General features: G+C 40.3%; 1 protein-coding gene across 10 annotated transcripts in view; it reads left to right on the top strand.

The window, feature by feature from the left end:
• The window catches only part of tns1b (tensin 1b), a 154,513-nt gene extending 143,020 nt beyond the window's left edge, over positions 1-11,493 (top strand). For 8 of the 10 annotated variants that reach the window (XM_041058045.1, XM_041058051.1, XM_041058050.1 and 5 more), the window contains 13 exons: positions 176-271; positions 1,118-1,298; positions 1,807-2,855; positions 3,572-3,658; positions 4,966-5,094; positions 5,338-5,430; positions 6,090-6,167; positions 6,813-6,881; positions 7,068-7,094; positions 7,523-7,691; positions 8,038-8,106; positions 8,293-8,322; positions 8,557-11,493. In XM_041058045.1, coding sequence (XP_040913979.1) covers positions 176-271; positions 1,118-1,298; positions 1,807-2,855; positions 3,572-3,658; positions 4,966-5,094; positions 5,338-5,430; positions 6,090-6,167; positions 6,813-6,881; positions 7,068-7,094; positions 7,523-7,691; positions 8,038-8,106; positions 8,293-8,322; positions 8,557-8,695 — 2,216 coding nt within the window. In that variant the 3' untranslated portion in view covers positions 8,696-11,493. The remainder of the gene's footprint in view (positions 1-175; positions 272-1,117; positions 1,299-1,806; positions 2,856-3,571; positions 3,659-4,965; positions 5,095-5,337; positions 5,431-6,089; positions 6,168-6,812; positions 6,882-7,067; positions 7,095-7,522; positions 7,692-8,037; positions 8,107-8,292; positions 8,323-8,556) is intronic. The other 2 variants (XM_041058054.1, XM_041058049.1) reach the window with 1 other exon arrangement.
• Positions 11,494-14,858: the final 3,365 nt, after the last annotated feature.

Raw genomic sequence — 14,858 nt, 5'->3', positions numbered from 1 at the left:
TGGAAATTGAATAGATTTTAGGACATTTTTGAGTTTTGTTAATTGTTTTCATACACTCAATTTCTTACTTTAAAAAAGGTGATAAATCATTGTTAGACTGTGAAAACAGGTAACACCTGTCAAGATGTCTGTGATATATGATGCTGTGTGCTGATAACTGTCTAATTCTCTTCAGGTCGGTCCCCTCCGGGTCTTGCCAAGACTCCACTGTCAGCCCTGGGGTTGAAGCCCCACAACCCAGCAGAAATCCTCCTGAATCAAACAGGCTCAGGTTGGTCGTAACACTCACTTAATTCGAATCACAACCTTTGGTGGCCACTCTGGAAAATCAGCTATGGAAGGGATAGACTAGACAAGAGCTAAATTCAAGTTGTTTCATTCAGATGCTGTTAAAGGTTTTGTTTATCTCTGTAAACAATGTAAAACGGAGCTATATTTTCTAGTCCCAGAGTATGATCACCTGAGACGCATGGATTGGACATTTGAGCTTTTAAACCCTTACACCTAGCAGTTAGTGTACCAACATAACACGTATGGCTTGTCAACCCTTAAACTTTCTGAGATACGTCTCACGTGAATTTACTTCCTTTGACATTCTTTGTCATGCACACACTCATACACTCACTAAATATAGCACAGAACATACATTATCTTTCCAACTCCCCTGCTGTGCCTGTTGCTTTACATTCTTCTGTTTCTCTGGATTATCTCCAATGATGCTCCACAGATGATGAGAGCAGTGAGGGTGAGGAAGGTAAGAGCGCTGCTTAAATGCCACAGATCATTGTCGACATTCAGGCTTTTAATCTCCTCCACCCCATTTGTCCACCTACATATCATGTGATACCAGATCTTTTCCATTTTCATTTACTGTCTGGAAAAGTCACAACCAATCTCATGGCATAACACAGGATTACTGTCAAATTATTTCCCCTTTTGTGCTGCTCTGTTGGTAGTCATTGTTACAGTTTTTTTTTTTTTTTTTTAGCACTGTATCACCCTTACTGACCGTGATGAGGCACTCCACCATGTAATAGGAAACCACTGAATTATCACACATCAGAAAAACCTTTGTAACTGTGTGGCTCATAGAGAAACTCGTTCCTCTCACATGCAGCCCCAAGAAGCTATGTAGAGTCTGTGGCGAGGTCGGCAGTAGCAGGTGGAGATCCGCCCACATCGCCCCGGAGCCTTAGCCCACTGGGAGAGGCTACAAGCCAACAGAGGAGTCCAAGTCCCTCCACCCACACACTGAACCCACCTTTGTCCAGCAGCAGTCCCATCCAGAGCTCACAGGGGTGAGTCAAACACATGACGCTTTTTTGTCTATGGTCAGATCTTAAGAATAAATTTAAAGGGACAATGTGTAGATCCTCAAAAATCCATAAAGTTTCAACCGTCTCTCTCTATGTACTTGTCATTCAGGGTGCCCATACACTGTATTAACATTATGTCAAAACTGTTATTTCCTCTTCACTCTTGTTGGTAATCTTAGCTAATTTTTGAATGTTTTAAACTAAAATACTTACATGCTAACTCTTAAATGACATTAGTGAAAGTGTTGAAACAGGAAATGGCTTCTACGTAGTCACATTTTCTAAGGGCTAGCCTTTTGGAGCCATAAACAGCTTCTTCTTAGTGAGGAGAAATCTCTGTGAATCACTCAGTTTTAAATCACTACAAGTACAAATAAACTCAGGTAAATACGTTTTAATGTAGTTTAATTTCCTCAAAAGAAAAACTTTATCCATCTTCCAAGCTGCACAAAGTCTTCAGCCGGTTAACAAACTCCCATTTCTCTTCCAGTGACCTCCCCCTAGCAGAGAGCAGTGTTAGCACTCCGTCCCAACCCACTACTGATTCTGGCTTCCGCTCCCAGGCCACAGAGAGTGCCTACCCCACTCCAACCCCCTCATATCAAGCCGTGAACACTCCCACCTCTTCCTACCTGGAGTCCAGCTCTCCAGCCTCTTCCTACCTTGGCACTACTACACCTACGCTGTCCTACCTTGGCCCCAACACCCTTTTGGGGAGCCATGTAGCCTCAGATGCCAGCCTGCCCACCTCAGAACCCTCCCATACCACACTCAGCCATGGAAGTCCCCATGCACAGCACCGGACCAACATCCTTGGCTCCACTCACAGTCCCGTTCTCCAGCAGCGCTTGATTGCTAATCAGGACGGCTCCATCATGGGTCAGCAAACATCACCAGCTAATGGCTTTGATGTGGTTATGCCAGGAATCATACCAAGTGGCAGCCCCGTCCTCGGTCGTCGTCTGTCTCAGGGAGCTCAAAATAGCCCAGTCCTCAGCAGACAGGCCTCTTTGGGACAGGGGTCTCAGCGGAGCCCAGTCCTCAGCAGACAGCCGTCCCTGGGTCAGCCCATGCAGAGCAGCCCCGTGCTCAGCCGACAGCCATCTATCACACACCCCCAAGGAAGTCCGGTTTTGGGCCGTCACCCGTCTGTGTCACAGGTGTCCCAGAGAAGCCCCAGTTTGGACCGTCACCCCATGCACAGTGGTTACACCACTCCAGATGAGAGACACGGGAACCTGTCGAGACAGAGCAGCTCCTCGGGCTACCAGGGACCCCCCACTCCCTCCTTCCCCATCTCGCCTGCAGGCTACCAGGATGGGGGGATGATGGGGATGGGTGTAGGGTTCAGGCAGGGTAGCCCAGCCCCTGGTTTCCAGCCCCAGCTTCCAGAGAAGAGGCGCATGTCCAGTGGTGACAGACCAAACGGAGCTCTGTCCTATAGCACCCTGAATGGGAAGATAATGTCCCCAACAAGCGGAGGAAACACTCTCGGCTACTTCCACACCCTGTCTGACTTCTCCAGGTTCAATATGCCCGGTAAGAACATATTTCCTCCGGAGTAACAATCAGTGAAAGATCATCTCTGTTAGCTCTAGATACTGAGGAGATAACAATAGAGTGGCTTTCAGCTAAATGTTTTAGCAGCTGCCTCTCGGTTTGTAGGGTGCTTTTTAGAGTTTCTGTGTAGAATGACCCCTAATGTATTGGTAGATACAGACTGATAGCTACAGCTCTTCTTCAGGGAGATTTCACCTCACTTGACCTTGGTATTTTGGATTTTTGCTTATTGTCAGAATTTGCTGGTGTCTCTCAAATTTTCCAACACTGTAGGTCTTACCACGGTAATTTCTAAAAGAAATCCTTTTTTTCAGAAATCACACACCTTTCCTTAGACAGGATCATGAATATATCTGCACAAAAATTAAAATACTTGCCAACACCAGTATAAACAGACAGCCAGATATAATTTAGAAATGTTTGTGATGTTTGTTTGCTGTGGGTTTTCTGGCTTCTGTTAAGTTTTTTGCATGCTTACTTTGCCATGTCCATGACTTGACAGGGATTACAACCAGATTTAAACGCCGGAGTATAACAAAGCTCTGCCTACTCAACGACAAAATATGTAGGGTGTATTTTAAGGCTTCAGAGTGTATCTTAAGTGATATGTATTGTCAATAAGAATATTGTGGTAAGGTATTTTAGCAAGGCACAGGGTGTCCATTTCTGTGACGTGTTTTTTGTTGTCATTGCAGATGGAGGTCCTGAGAGCAGACTGAATGTCAAGTTTGTCCAAGACACATCCAAGTTCTGGTACAAGCCAGACATTTCCAGGGAGCAAGGTAAGATCGCTCTGAGCATGACTCACTGAGCAGTGAAAGATTTTTCCCTTGAATGACCTTCAGATATCCTCTGCAAATTCTTGAATTACTATTATGTGTTTGATCAGATCCATGTCCAAATGGGTGAAGTTATTTTTGATGGTTTGTTTAACCTGGTGCCAGGTATTAGCTGTGGGCACTGGTCTTTTCAGTGAATGCCATAATGGTGTAGACAAAAAAAGGAACAGTCCACCAGAAACCAACACTTTAAATGCTGTATCAGAGTCACACCTCATAGGCTTGGTGCAGCAGTGGTCTGACATTTTTTGTGTGGATGTTCTGGCGTTCTTCTCCATTGTAGAACTGGGTGAGTATTGTCTTTAGTGGAGGATTCCTATGAAGCGTTTAAAATGGGGTTGGGAGGATTGGACCTCTTGGTGTTGAATTTCACACACACACAAGTGAAGGGACACTCTAACATCATCTCTTTTGATAAATGCATGTACAGTACACACATATGCAATAATGGATATACAAGCAGATACAAATGCACACATGCACACACTGGTTTATACAAAACGTCTCTGCTTGTGTGTTTTAGTTGTGAGGTCAGTGGCTATTGGCTCCCCCATCTGTGTTCGCTCATGGCCCGTATTGGATTATATCATGTTAAACACAAGCACATGCTCAACTGCAATGACATCAGACACACACACACACACACAGAGTTTATACTTAGTCCCATGCACTCCCAGAAGGAAAGCCACACCATATGTGGAGAATTAGGGAACATCTGCATGTGTTGCTCATCTCATCCATCTTCCTTCCTTAAACTGTCACACGTGGACAGACTGAGGCATTGAACTAACTAGTGAAGTAATGGATCTAAAGCTCTTTTCCTTGAACAATGGAGTGTCTGAAGCAAAGTGTAATGTTAGAAGTTGTAGTTTTAATGAAATACAGACTGACAGCAATTATTTTAAACAAAGGATCAGGACTCATTTCACCTTATACTTGGTCATTCTTTGCTTCTGTCTTCTTTTTCTTTCTTTATCCTTTAATGTGCTGACTTTCACTGACCTTTAGCTTACTGTAGCATAAAAAGCATATTGCTTTGCATAATTTCAGTAGCAGGGTCTTGTCCTGAGAATCACCTAAGCTATTACAATTCATTTTGAGAGGAACATGAATGTCTTTGTAAAACACAAGAACACAAAACAATCCATCTAATAGTTGTTGAGACATTTCAGTGTGGACCTAATTAACCTTGCTTTTTTTTTAAGTTTAAACCATTTGCATCAAATAACTTAATGCAAACTGTGTTACAGCTATTAGCCTGCTGAGAGAGAGGGAACCTGGAGCCTTTGTTATTCGGGACAGTCACTCGTTCAGAGGGGCCTACGGCTTGGCCATGAAGGTGGCCTCTCCCCCGCCGTCCGTGCATCAGAACAAGAAAGGTAGGGGGCAGGATGTTGGGTTACGTGATTAGATATTTCGAAGCAGTTACAAATGCAACAAGTATTTATTATGGTTACTCCAGTGTTTATAGAAGCCTCTACTTCTTCTTGTTTTGGTCTTAGGTCAGGGTGGGGACAGAATTAAAGTTAATATCTTAATACCAACGATATGAGGTGATGTCTCCAGGTTAATCAGCTGTGTTACCTACACTCACTCACCCCTCTCCCTCTCCTTTGTTGCAGGTGACATCACCAACGAGCTGGTGAGGCACTTCCTGATCGAGAGCAGCCCTAAAGGAGTGAAGCTGAAGGGTTGTCCCAATGAGCCTTACTTTGGTTAGTGAGGTTGCCTCCCCCCCACCGTCCCCCTCCGTCCCCCCCTTTCCTTAAAACACAAAACTCACATGTATACTGACAGCTTAGTAATGTCACGATGAGTTTGGAGGAAAAGTCAAACATTATTACTCCTCTCCGGGTGCCTGCCTGTGTGTCTTTCAAAGATCTGCACCCCTTTCCAAGTTCTGTAGTGTCTAATCCTACTGTAATTATAGTATTGACTGAAGTGATCTAACTCATGTTCTCCCTACTAATTACACTTGAAGGCTGTATGACGTGTGTGTGTGTGTGTGTGTGTGTGTGTGTGTGTGTGTGTGTGTGTGTGTGTGTGTGTGTGTTTTTGCATGCACCGTACACTCCTCCTCTGCCAAATCCAAAATATCCTTTTTTTTCTGGCCTCACCTTGTTTCTTCTTCCTCTCTTGTCCTCAGCTCAGAGCCCCTTTCATCACTCTTTCCCTCCTGCATGCTTTTTCTTTCGTTTTATAACTACTGTCACCAAAAGGGTGATGAGGTGTGTTGGTTCTACGTTACTACATTTACTTTTTTTTAACCATCTGAAATCTCACACACCAGGATGAAGGATGAAATGTTTGAGAAGTATAATCATAAGAAGTATAATCCTTGTGCTTGACTGTGTGTCTTTTGTTTATCTGGCAGGCTGTTTGTCTGCCTTGGTCTACCAACATGCTATCACACCACTGGCCCTGCCCTGCAAGCTACTCATCCCTACAACAGGTCCGTGCATCGAAATGTGTGTGTTGTGAAGTTTAGGCGTTGTAAAGTGTTTCTATATTGTCTCTGATTAAGCTTTTATCATATAATGTATAAAATATGTTTTACAAATAAAAACTATTTATTCTTCAAAATGAGGACTTTTATCTACAGTTAGTGAGTGTGCAAGCAGTGAAGAGTGAGATAAGTCTCCAAATAGCTCTTGTGTATTGGAATAAAGAATTCATTTTCATACATATATACATATAAGAAACACTTTTTAGAGAATGTATAACAAAGCAGAGTTCAGGTTTTCATGTTCTTAACTCTTAAATACATAAATATTACCCAGCTGCCCCACATAAAACAAACAACAAATTTCCATGTGTAAATATTTTTGTTCCTAGGTATGATTTAAAACAGATTACCATAAAAGTTTTATATTTATTGCATGTAGATATACAGTGTATGATATTAGTGGTGAGACTGGAACCTATAATTAACATAGTAAGAGGTATGTGCTGAGTTTCAGTGAATGAAACAGTGATGAAAATAAACATGATTTACATGATTTACCCCTGCAGCCTAACAGGAGTCCAGCTCAGTTAAAGCTGGAATGAAACCATTATGTCTCAACTGCAAACTTCCCCTCTCTCTGATTTTATGCAGATCTCATTGAGGAAACACCAGAGGTCGCAACAACAAATCCACTGGCTGAGCGGCTGAAACAAGGAGCAGGTAAAACATCAACTCGCTCTCACTGTTAAAAGCCCAGTCCTCTCATTCTATACCACTCTTAGATTTTGAGACTCAAATACAGCCAGTACAGCTTTAAGATTTGAGGTCGTTACCAATGACAGCATTAATAATGTGTCCTGAATCATCCTATTCACTTATTCTGACATGACAACCTTGTTATCCCAGTGCAGAGGGCCCCTGCTGATTCCCATGGTAAACCCTGTGCACTTTTTATTTGGAAAGCTACATCTGGAATGTGCATCCTCTGTTTGCTGTCTGTCTGTGTGCTGTTACCTGCACAAGTAAAGACAAATATCAATGACCCTGTTTAACAGAATTCCCTTTGAAATGTCTTTTAACCTTGGCGCCCAGCTTCTCGTCCATAACAGGCAGAATGTTTTATGTGGAATGATTTGGATGGAGCTTTGTTCAGGAAAGCATGCTCTCTAATGAGAAGAGATTTTTGCATGACCAGGTCATTGCCAGTGTTTCCCTAAATAGTCATTAATAACATTTTACAGGATTTGTTTTGGAATCAGTACAGTTTTTTGTTTTTTTGTCTTTACAGAAATGTAGTTCCTTTTTCCATTTTCTGAACTTTCTACCTTTCCAGTCTTTACATTTATTTGCTTTCTTCCCAGCATGCAACGTGCTCTACATCAACTCAGTGGAGATGGAGTCCCTGACAGGCCCTCAGGCTGTTGCCAAGGCCATATCTGAGACACTGGCTGCCATTACTCCACCTACTGCCACCATTGTGCACTTCAAGGTGTCTTCACAAGGCATCACGCTGACTGACAACCAGAGGAAGTAAGTCTGGACGCTGCGCGCACTGTGTTTGACACACTAAAGTGTAAACATGGCATGACATCTGGAGATTTTGCTGCTGACGTATTTGACGAGAGCTTTTGATGTCTGAACACGTCTGGAGAAATAAATTTGTTTCTGAAGGGCAAGAATCAGCATGAGTCACTACACACAGGCTTAAAGGATCAGGGCCTTATTATTTACTACACGGTATTCCAGTCAGCACGTCAAATGTGTTTGGTGTAGCGTACCAGGATAGATTATGAAAAAAGTAAATTTAAAAATGTTTTAAACTATATATGTATTTCTGTAATATGGCTTAATGGTTAAAATGTCTCTTCTCTTCTAGGCTTTTCTTCCGACGCCACTACCCTAGCAACACTGTCACGTTCTGCGATATCGACCCTCAGGACAGAAAGTCAGTACAGACACGTGAAATTTATTGCCATTAGTGGTTTGTTTTAGCTTGCTCAGATATGAGACTGATGGCTTCCAGTAGACTTAAACAGTAAAATGAAGGTCCAAACTATTTGCTATCCCGTCCATTTATTTTGCTTTCTTAAAATGTTAAGATTAACATAACGTTTTAATCACATCTTTACAGGTGGAACAAGCCTGAGGGAGGCACAGCCAAGTGAGTACAGCTGTTAAAGGCTTCAATGGAATTTCATCCTACTATTGATTTTGATGTTTCTACATAATATCGGGCTAACGTATGAGCAATGCAGTCTCAAAACTTATAGAATTTTTTTTTTTTTTTAACAAATATAGTTTAGAACTTTACCAATATGGTTTTGATTTTTGGTGTAGTCTGATGCTTGCACATGGAAGCCTGAGTGAATCTATATCTCTATCTTTTTCTTTTCAGGCTGTTTGGGTTTGTGGCGCGTAAGCAGGGAAGCACAACCGACAACGTCAGCCACCTCTTCGCTGAGATGGACCCTGACCAGCCTGCCAGCGCTATTGTCAACTTCGTCTCGAAGATGATCGCCTCGCAGAAACAATGAGAGCTGTCAGAAAACCCTGGCGCTTTTTTAAAAAATGCCTTTGGTTATTTTTCTTTCCTGTTAACCACAGACACTTTCTGTTTTGGACAATTTAGCATTTGGTTTGATGCGCCACCTTAATTTTCCTGCTCTTTTACATTTAGGCAAATGTGCGTGTGTTTGTGTATGTAAGTGAATGAAAGAGAACAAGACAGTGTGTGTGTGTGTGTGTGTGTGTGTGTGTGTGTGTGTGTGTGTGTGTGTGTGTGATGTGTGATGTGTGATGTGTGATGTGTGATGTGTGTGCGGCTTGCATGCGTGTGCTTTTCTTCTTGGACGGACTCCAGAATGGACCAGAGGAAGTGCAGGATGGGGAGTGGCTGTGTGTGACAATGGGACGGGAGGTGATTTTAATCTCCCTGGCAGGGTAACTCATGAACAGGAAGAGGGAATGACGTTGTGTGTGCAAATGTTATTTTTTTTAGCAGTTGTTTCATTTAAATTTTTTATTATTTTTTTTTAAAGAAGAAGTCAAGTTGTGTGATGTAAAGGTGGACTGTTTATCTATCAGGCTTTTGACTGGTCAACCAAAGATTTTAAAAAAGTAGTCAGGGCGTGTATAGTGTGCCATTGTCAGAGGGTCGGAAGTATTCTTTTGTAAAACAAATATGGCTGCTTAATCAAAAATACTGAACTGTTTCTTTCTGTATGTACTGATACTGTAGGTCAACTCTGTACCATCACCATCTTGCAAACGTTTTTGCAGCTGGTGAGGTCTGTGTAAATATTCTAGATTGCTTTATGAGTAGGACTGTTCTAGATGACATTTGGTGCCTGACTTTTTTTGTAATGCAGAGCTTTTAAAGAAAAAGAAGAACATAAAACTCCTCCAGGCTGTCTTAAATATGCAAATGGCCAAACTTTGAAATAAGGTTGTTCCCCAAAATTCCACAGGTCCTTCCCGGTTCCATGTAGTAGTGTAGCTAAAGATGCAACTGATGTTGTTCCTCTGATGTGCAGCTAGAGTCTGAAAAAAAATCAGCTAAACCTATGTTTTGCAAATTCGCAGTATCCATGCGAGCATCAGTAAGAAGACCATTGACTCATGAACAGTCAAGTCTCCTGACAGTCCTCTGTTCAGTCTGTGCAGCACGTAGCCACACTATTTTTCGCCAGGAGTTGTTCTGTGAGGACGATCTTTATGGAAAAGTGTTGTCCTGCTACACTGCTCTTCAGTTTTCTGTGCTGAAAGTTTCGGTCAATAGAAAGAAGCTCTTTGCGTCAGCCGGCCAAAACTGTTAACCACCCACACCCTACCCAAAAGTAAGCTATACATATAAATATACATATATAGATATATATAAAATCTTCCAAACAGTGACTTAAGATATTTATTTTTTTGCTTTGTTGCTCTATGTTATCTTGTATACATGTATTATAAAGTATACATCAAGATTACTGAAAGCGAGAAGAAAAAATTGCTTTTTATTTTGGCTAAAGTCGAGAGCATTGACATATATAAGGTGTAAAGTGTGTGCATTTAAAAGTGTATCACTGTTGTTTCTGAATGTTTTTTTTTTCACAGCATTACTTCCTATTGTTAACATTCTTGTTTTCTTGGGGAGGCTTTTTTGTGTGTTTTTTTTTGTTTGTTTTTTTTTTCTTATTTTGTTAAGTGAGGGGAAATATTTTGTATGAAAGATTGTTGTTTCTGGAGTCCAAATTGGAGTTATCCTAAAGTGATGCCAACAAAATTGTTTTATTAACTTAAACCTGCCTAGAAAATACATTGTCCAAGTTAAGCACTTAAACGTTGAAGTATTATCTGTGTTTCTACAAAAAAAAAAAAAAAAAGACGTTGACAGACCCATTTCATGTCATCATTGCATGCATGGAGGGAGAATTCCGCGTTCCTCAATCTCCATCGCATGGGACTGAGCCTTGTACTTGGAAAATGATTAAGTTCAGTTAGTAGCTGCTGCCCCCATGTGGTGTAGAACTATCATTACAACAGAACCACTTCTAATCTAATGCAGTGTTTTAGCTGTGATGACGGCAGGTCAAAGGGTAAATGAGTTAAATTTGATCTCTGAGAAAATGAACAAAACAGCATTAATTTTAATATTGATTCCTATGCTAATTTTCTTAAAATGAGTTTTCTGTTTGCATTTTAAAGTCCAGTTCAAGGATTGAGTGTGCAGAGATTGCATCTCCTTCCTTTATGCCTGATACACTAGGATCAGTTGGCAGCATGATGTCAAATAATTAAATATGGGTTAGTCTGGGGGCCTACATTGACTCAAATGTACTTCAAAAATATGAAAAAATACAGCACTTACAGGGCTTTTATATCTGACTAGAATGTTCCATTATTTATTAGCAGGAGCCTGCACGCTCAAGTCAGCTCATTACCTTAGCTCTGCTGACTATAATGTGTACACAGTGTCCTCAAGTCTTACTCAACCAGTCTGTTCAGAATGATGCCCACAGGTAGTTGTCATCAGGTTTTGGTTTGCGTGTGATGACCGTGTCTTGACTCAGCTTATGTCACAGAACAATCTAGATTTTTGCCAACAAAATGCTTGTTGAGAAAAGAGGTCTCCCTCTTCTTCAAACTGAATGTTAGCCATTTGTTTGCCAAAATGGAAACTCCAGTGGCATCTGCCCACTTTGACAGGTCAGTCTGGACTGTAGAATGTGCGTGAATGAGCTACTACGCCTGTATAGAGCTTTGTCATTTTTTGGTTTGCTACATTGTATGGCTTTTACTATTTCTGATGGAAAAAAAAACACATTAAAAAGCAGTACAAATCAAAAAATGTCTGCACGTTGGTTTTGCTTTGTGCCAAACATGCAATTTGTCTTTGATGTTACTCAAATACAAAAAGTATTTTTGATGGTGTGGTGATGGAATAACAACCTTAATTTATCATTCACATAAACTTTGACAGGACAACATGATGAATGCTGAAAATTCAGACAATTGAAATGAACAGTGCTTTATTTGTCCACAGGTTTGGCACCACATGGCACAGAGAAGAGGCCTCCATCACCGACCCACTCTTCTCCTCATGGTTGGTGTTATTTAGAGATATGATAAAAAGATTAAATTAAAACTTTGAAGGTATTTTAATTAAATATTGGTGGTTCTTATCTAACTAGTCCGACTTTATCTAATCAAACTTTTTCCATCAAAAAGAAATGTAATTTTAAAAAAAAAGGGTAGGTCACCATTTTAAATAACTACTGGAAATCAGTCCCTTTGTAACAGAAAATACTAGCACCAAATATCATTTGTTATGTGATCCAATGCCTCAAACAAAACGTGTTTGATTTCCTGTCAAGTTTCCATTTCCTGCGTCTTGAGACGTTTCAGATTGTGTTGTTTCTCAGTAAAGAGTCAACGTAGTTTAAAGTTGATGTGTCACAAGCAATCTTTCTAACCGTAACCTAAACTATGACCAATCTGAACCATAACAATGTGGGTCATTTTTGTAATGCTCACAGTGTCGTGAGTTTTGGAAGATAGTGATAAACTATATTTTCATTTACTTTGGAGGCTTTGGCTTGACTTAAGTGCAATGTTGATTAAACAAACACTGTGGTGTGTGAGTCATTATTTCTTCTTCAGAGTCTGATCATTGACACAAATGTGCTGTTTGGGTGCTGAAATGCTTCTTACATTTACAGGAACTCTGTGACTGCATTAAGAATCAACAGCACTTTTTAAAAGCTTCAGGTATCCTTAAGAAATTTTATGCAAAGAAGCCTGTATGGAAATGAAATAGATCTTCTATTTTAGTGACTGGAACGTCCTTTGGGACGCTTCTCAGTGGCAGCCATAATTCATGATTTACAATAAAATAGCAGCAACAAATGGCTTTTCTATCCAAACACACAGCCAAGTCCAGCTTGAACTACCAGGATTGTTGGTAGTGCAATCTTGTGACATCATTGCTTTACTCTATAAAAGTTTGAAATTGTTATAATAAAATTTTATGGACAGCAATTTTCTGTACTCTTACCAGCTTAATTAGGTTCTGAAAAAATGCAGACATTTGAAATGAGCAGGCTGCAGGAATGTGACAGTACAAACATTTCTCTGAACATTGTCATTCATTTTATTTTAGTGATGTCATGAGGCTGCCCCCCGGTCTTAAGAATACCATACTCATAAAACTAAAAGAAATAAAAGTCTGTGAATATTAAGAAACAGAGAAGCTTGAAGAAGCTGTAAAATATAGATGAAAAAAAGAGACAGGACATCTTTGTGCTGTCCTAGATGAGTACTGAACCCTCAGCTAGGGAACTGAATGTACTGTGAAGAAATACAAACACACAAAGAGAACCCAAATTTTCCTTTGTGAAAATGATATTTCACAACTGAAAAGGTACAATTTGCAAAGTCACACTAACAAACACATCTGGTTTGGTACCAATGTTATTTTAGGCAGTGAATTGGACTGAAAGGCTAAAAAGACACTAGCTGAACCAAAGTCTTTAGACCAGAGGTGTCAAACCTGTTCCACAAAGGGCCGGTGTGGCTGCAGGTTTTTGTTCCAACCAAGCAGCAGCACACCAGACTTGACTCATTTAATCAACTGATCTCAGTCTTCAGACAGTTGATTGGTCAAACTGTGTGCTCTTCATTGGTTGGAACAAAAACCTGCAGCCACACCGGCCCTTTGTGGAACAGTTTGACACCCCTGCTTTAGACAATCTACTTCAGTGCCAGTATGAAAGAACAGGCATCTCAGCTATACTACAAAACTGCACATGAACCGTAGCTAAGATGGCGTCCTATGTACAACACTAGTGGCTCTATTCGGCTGTGCCAAACTCACAGTGGAGCTAAAGGAAAAGACAGGGGTTCACCGAAGTCTGTAGGTCTCATTTTCTGGGGATTATAAATGTCTGTACAATGTCATGGCAGTATATGCAGTTGTTGGATATATTAAGTCTGGACCGACCAAAATTATCATCCCCAGAGCCATCCATGCAATGAATTTACAAGACACACCAAAGTAACTCACCTTTATCATAGCAATTATTTGCCAGCTTGACATCACAGTTCAACATCTTGGCAAAATATCCATGGAAAATGGAACTAAAAATACTGTATTGGAAACTAGGGCCAAATTTAACATTGGATCACAATGAAATAACATCAGCATTTAGAATTTATGCTGTAATGGAGATGCTCAGTAAGACAAATGAGGCAATAGTTTTATTAAAAGAATGAAAACAGTGGTTGCAGATTTTCTTATCTCATTGTTTGGTCGACAAACAAACCTTGTTTGTCAAGTCTGTAAATGATGTGGCAGATGTTATCAAAGTTGTAAATTCTATCAAGGCCTTCACAAGAAATCAGCAGGATTTTGAAATGTTGTTTTAAATGTTATAAGTGATGAGTTGGACAGTCTGAAGTTTGGGATTTGGTGTTAGATTTTATGGCTCAATAGAATATTTGATCTGCTGAAAACATTTGTTATTGGACAGTTAAGGAGAAACCACATGTCCAGTGTTTAAAAGCCGATCCTTACCAGTTCATGTTTCTTAAAACAACCTTTTGCCAAGACCGACGTCTCATTAATTTGTTTACTTTGCTTATTACTTGGGTGTTGTTGTTCAAAGAAAACACTACTGAGTGTTTGATGGTTGTAGTAGTGGAAGTGGTTTGTGCAGCAACATGTGTCTGTCTGTAATAATATGTCTGGCCACTTGATGCCAGTGTTTGCTTTTCAGACAGAGTAAAGCCATAGAGTTAGTCAACCATAAATCCACTGACATTTATCCAACTTAGTTTTACCTTTTTTGCATTTTTCACAAAACTTAAGATAGTCAGAGTTTTTATCTCATTTCTGCTGTTAGTCAAAAGTAAACTGTAAATTGTGTTCCTTCAGTATTTAACTCTCAGATGTTGCATCAGATACTCTTACAAGCTGGTTCTAGGTTTTTTACTCAAGTTATTATAAGGTACTCATATTGTTTATTGTTGTGTGTGTCAAATAGGGAGAAGCAATCAGCATATTTTGTGCTAAATATTTTAAACAGGCCAACTACTTCAAATGACATTAACTATTTCTGGTGTTTCTGCTAACTATGTGTTTGAATTTGTCTTCCACAGTAACGTCAGCATTGAACAGCGTGACTTGTCTTTCTTCTGCATTCACTAAATGTACTT

The sequence above is a fragment of the Toxotes jaculatrix genome, chromosome 15 (genome assembly GCF_017976425.1).
Source record: "Toxotes jaculatrix isolate fToxJac2 chromosome 15, fToxJac2.pri, whole genome shotgun sequence".
NCBI lineage: Eukaryota > Metazoa > Chordata > Actinopteri > Toxotidae > Toxotes > Toxotes jaculatrix.
This window is presented reverse-complemented; position numbering and strand designations above follow the sequence as displayed.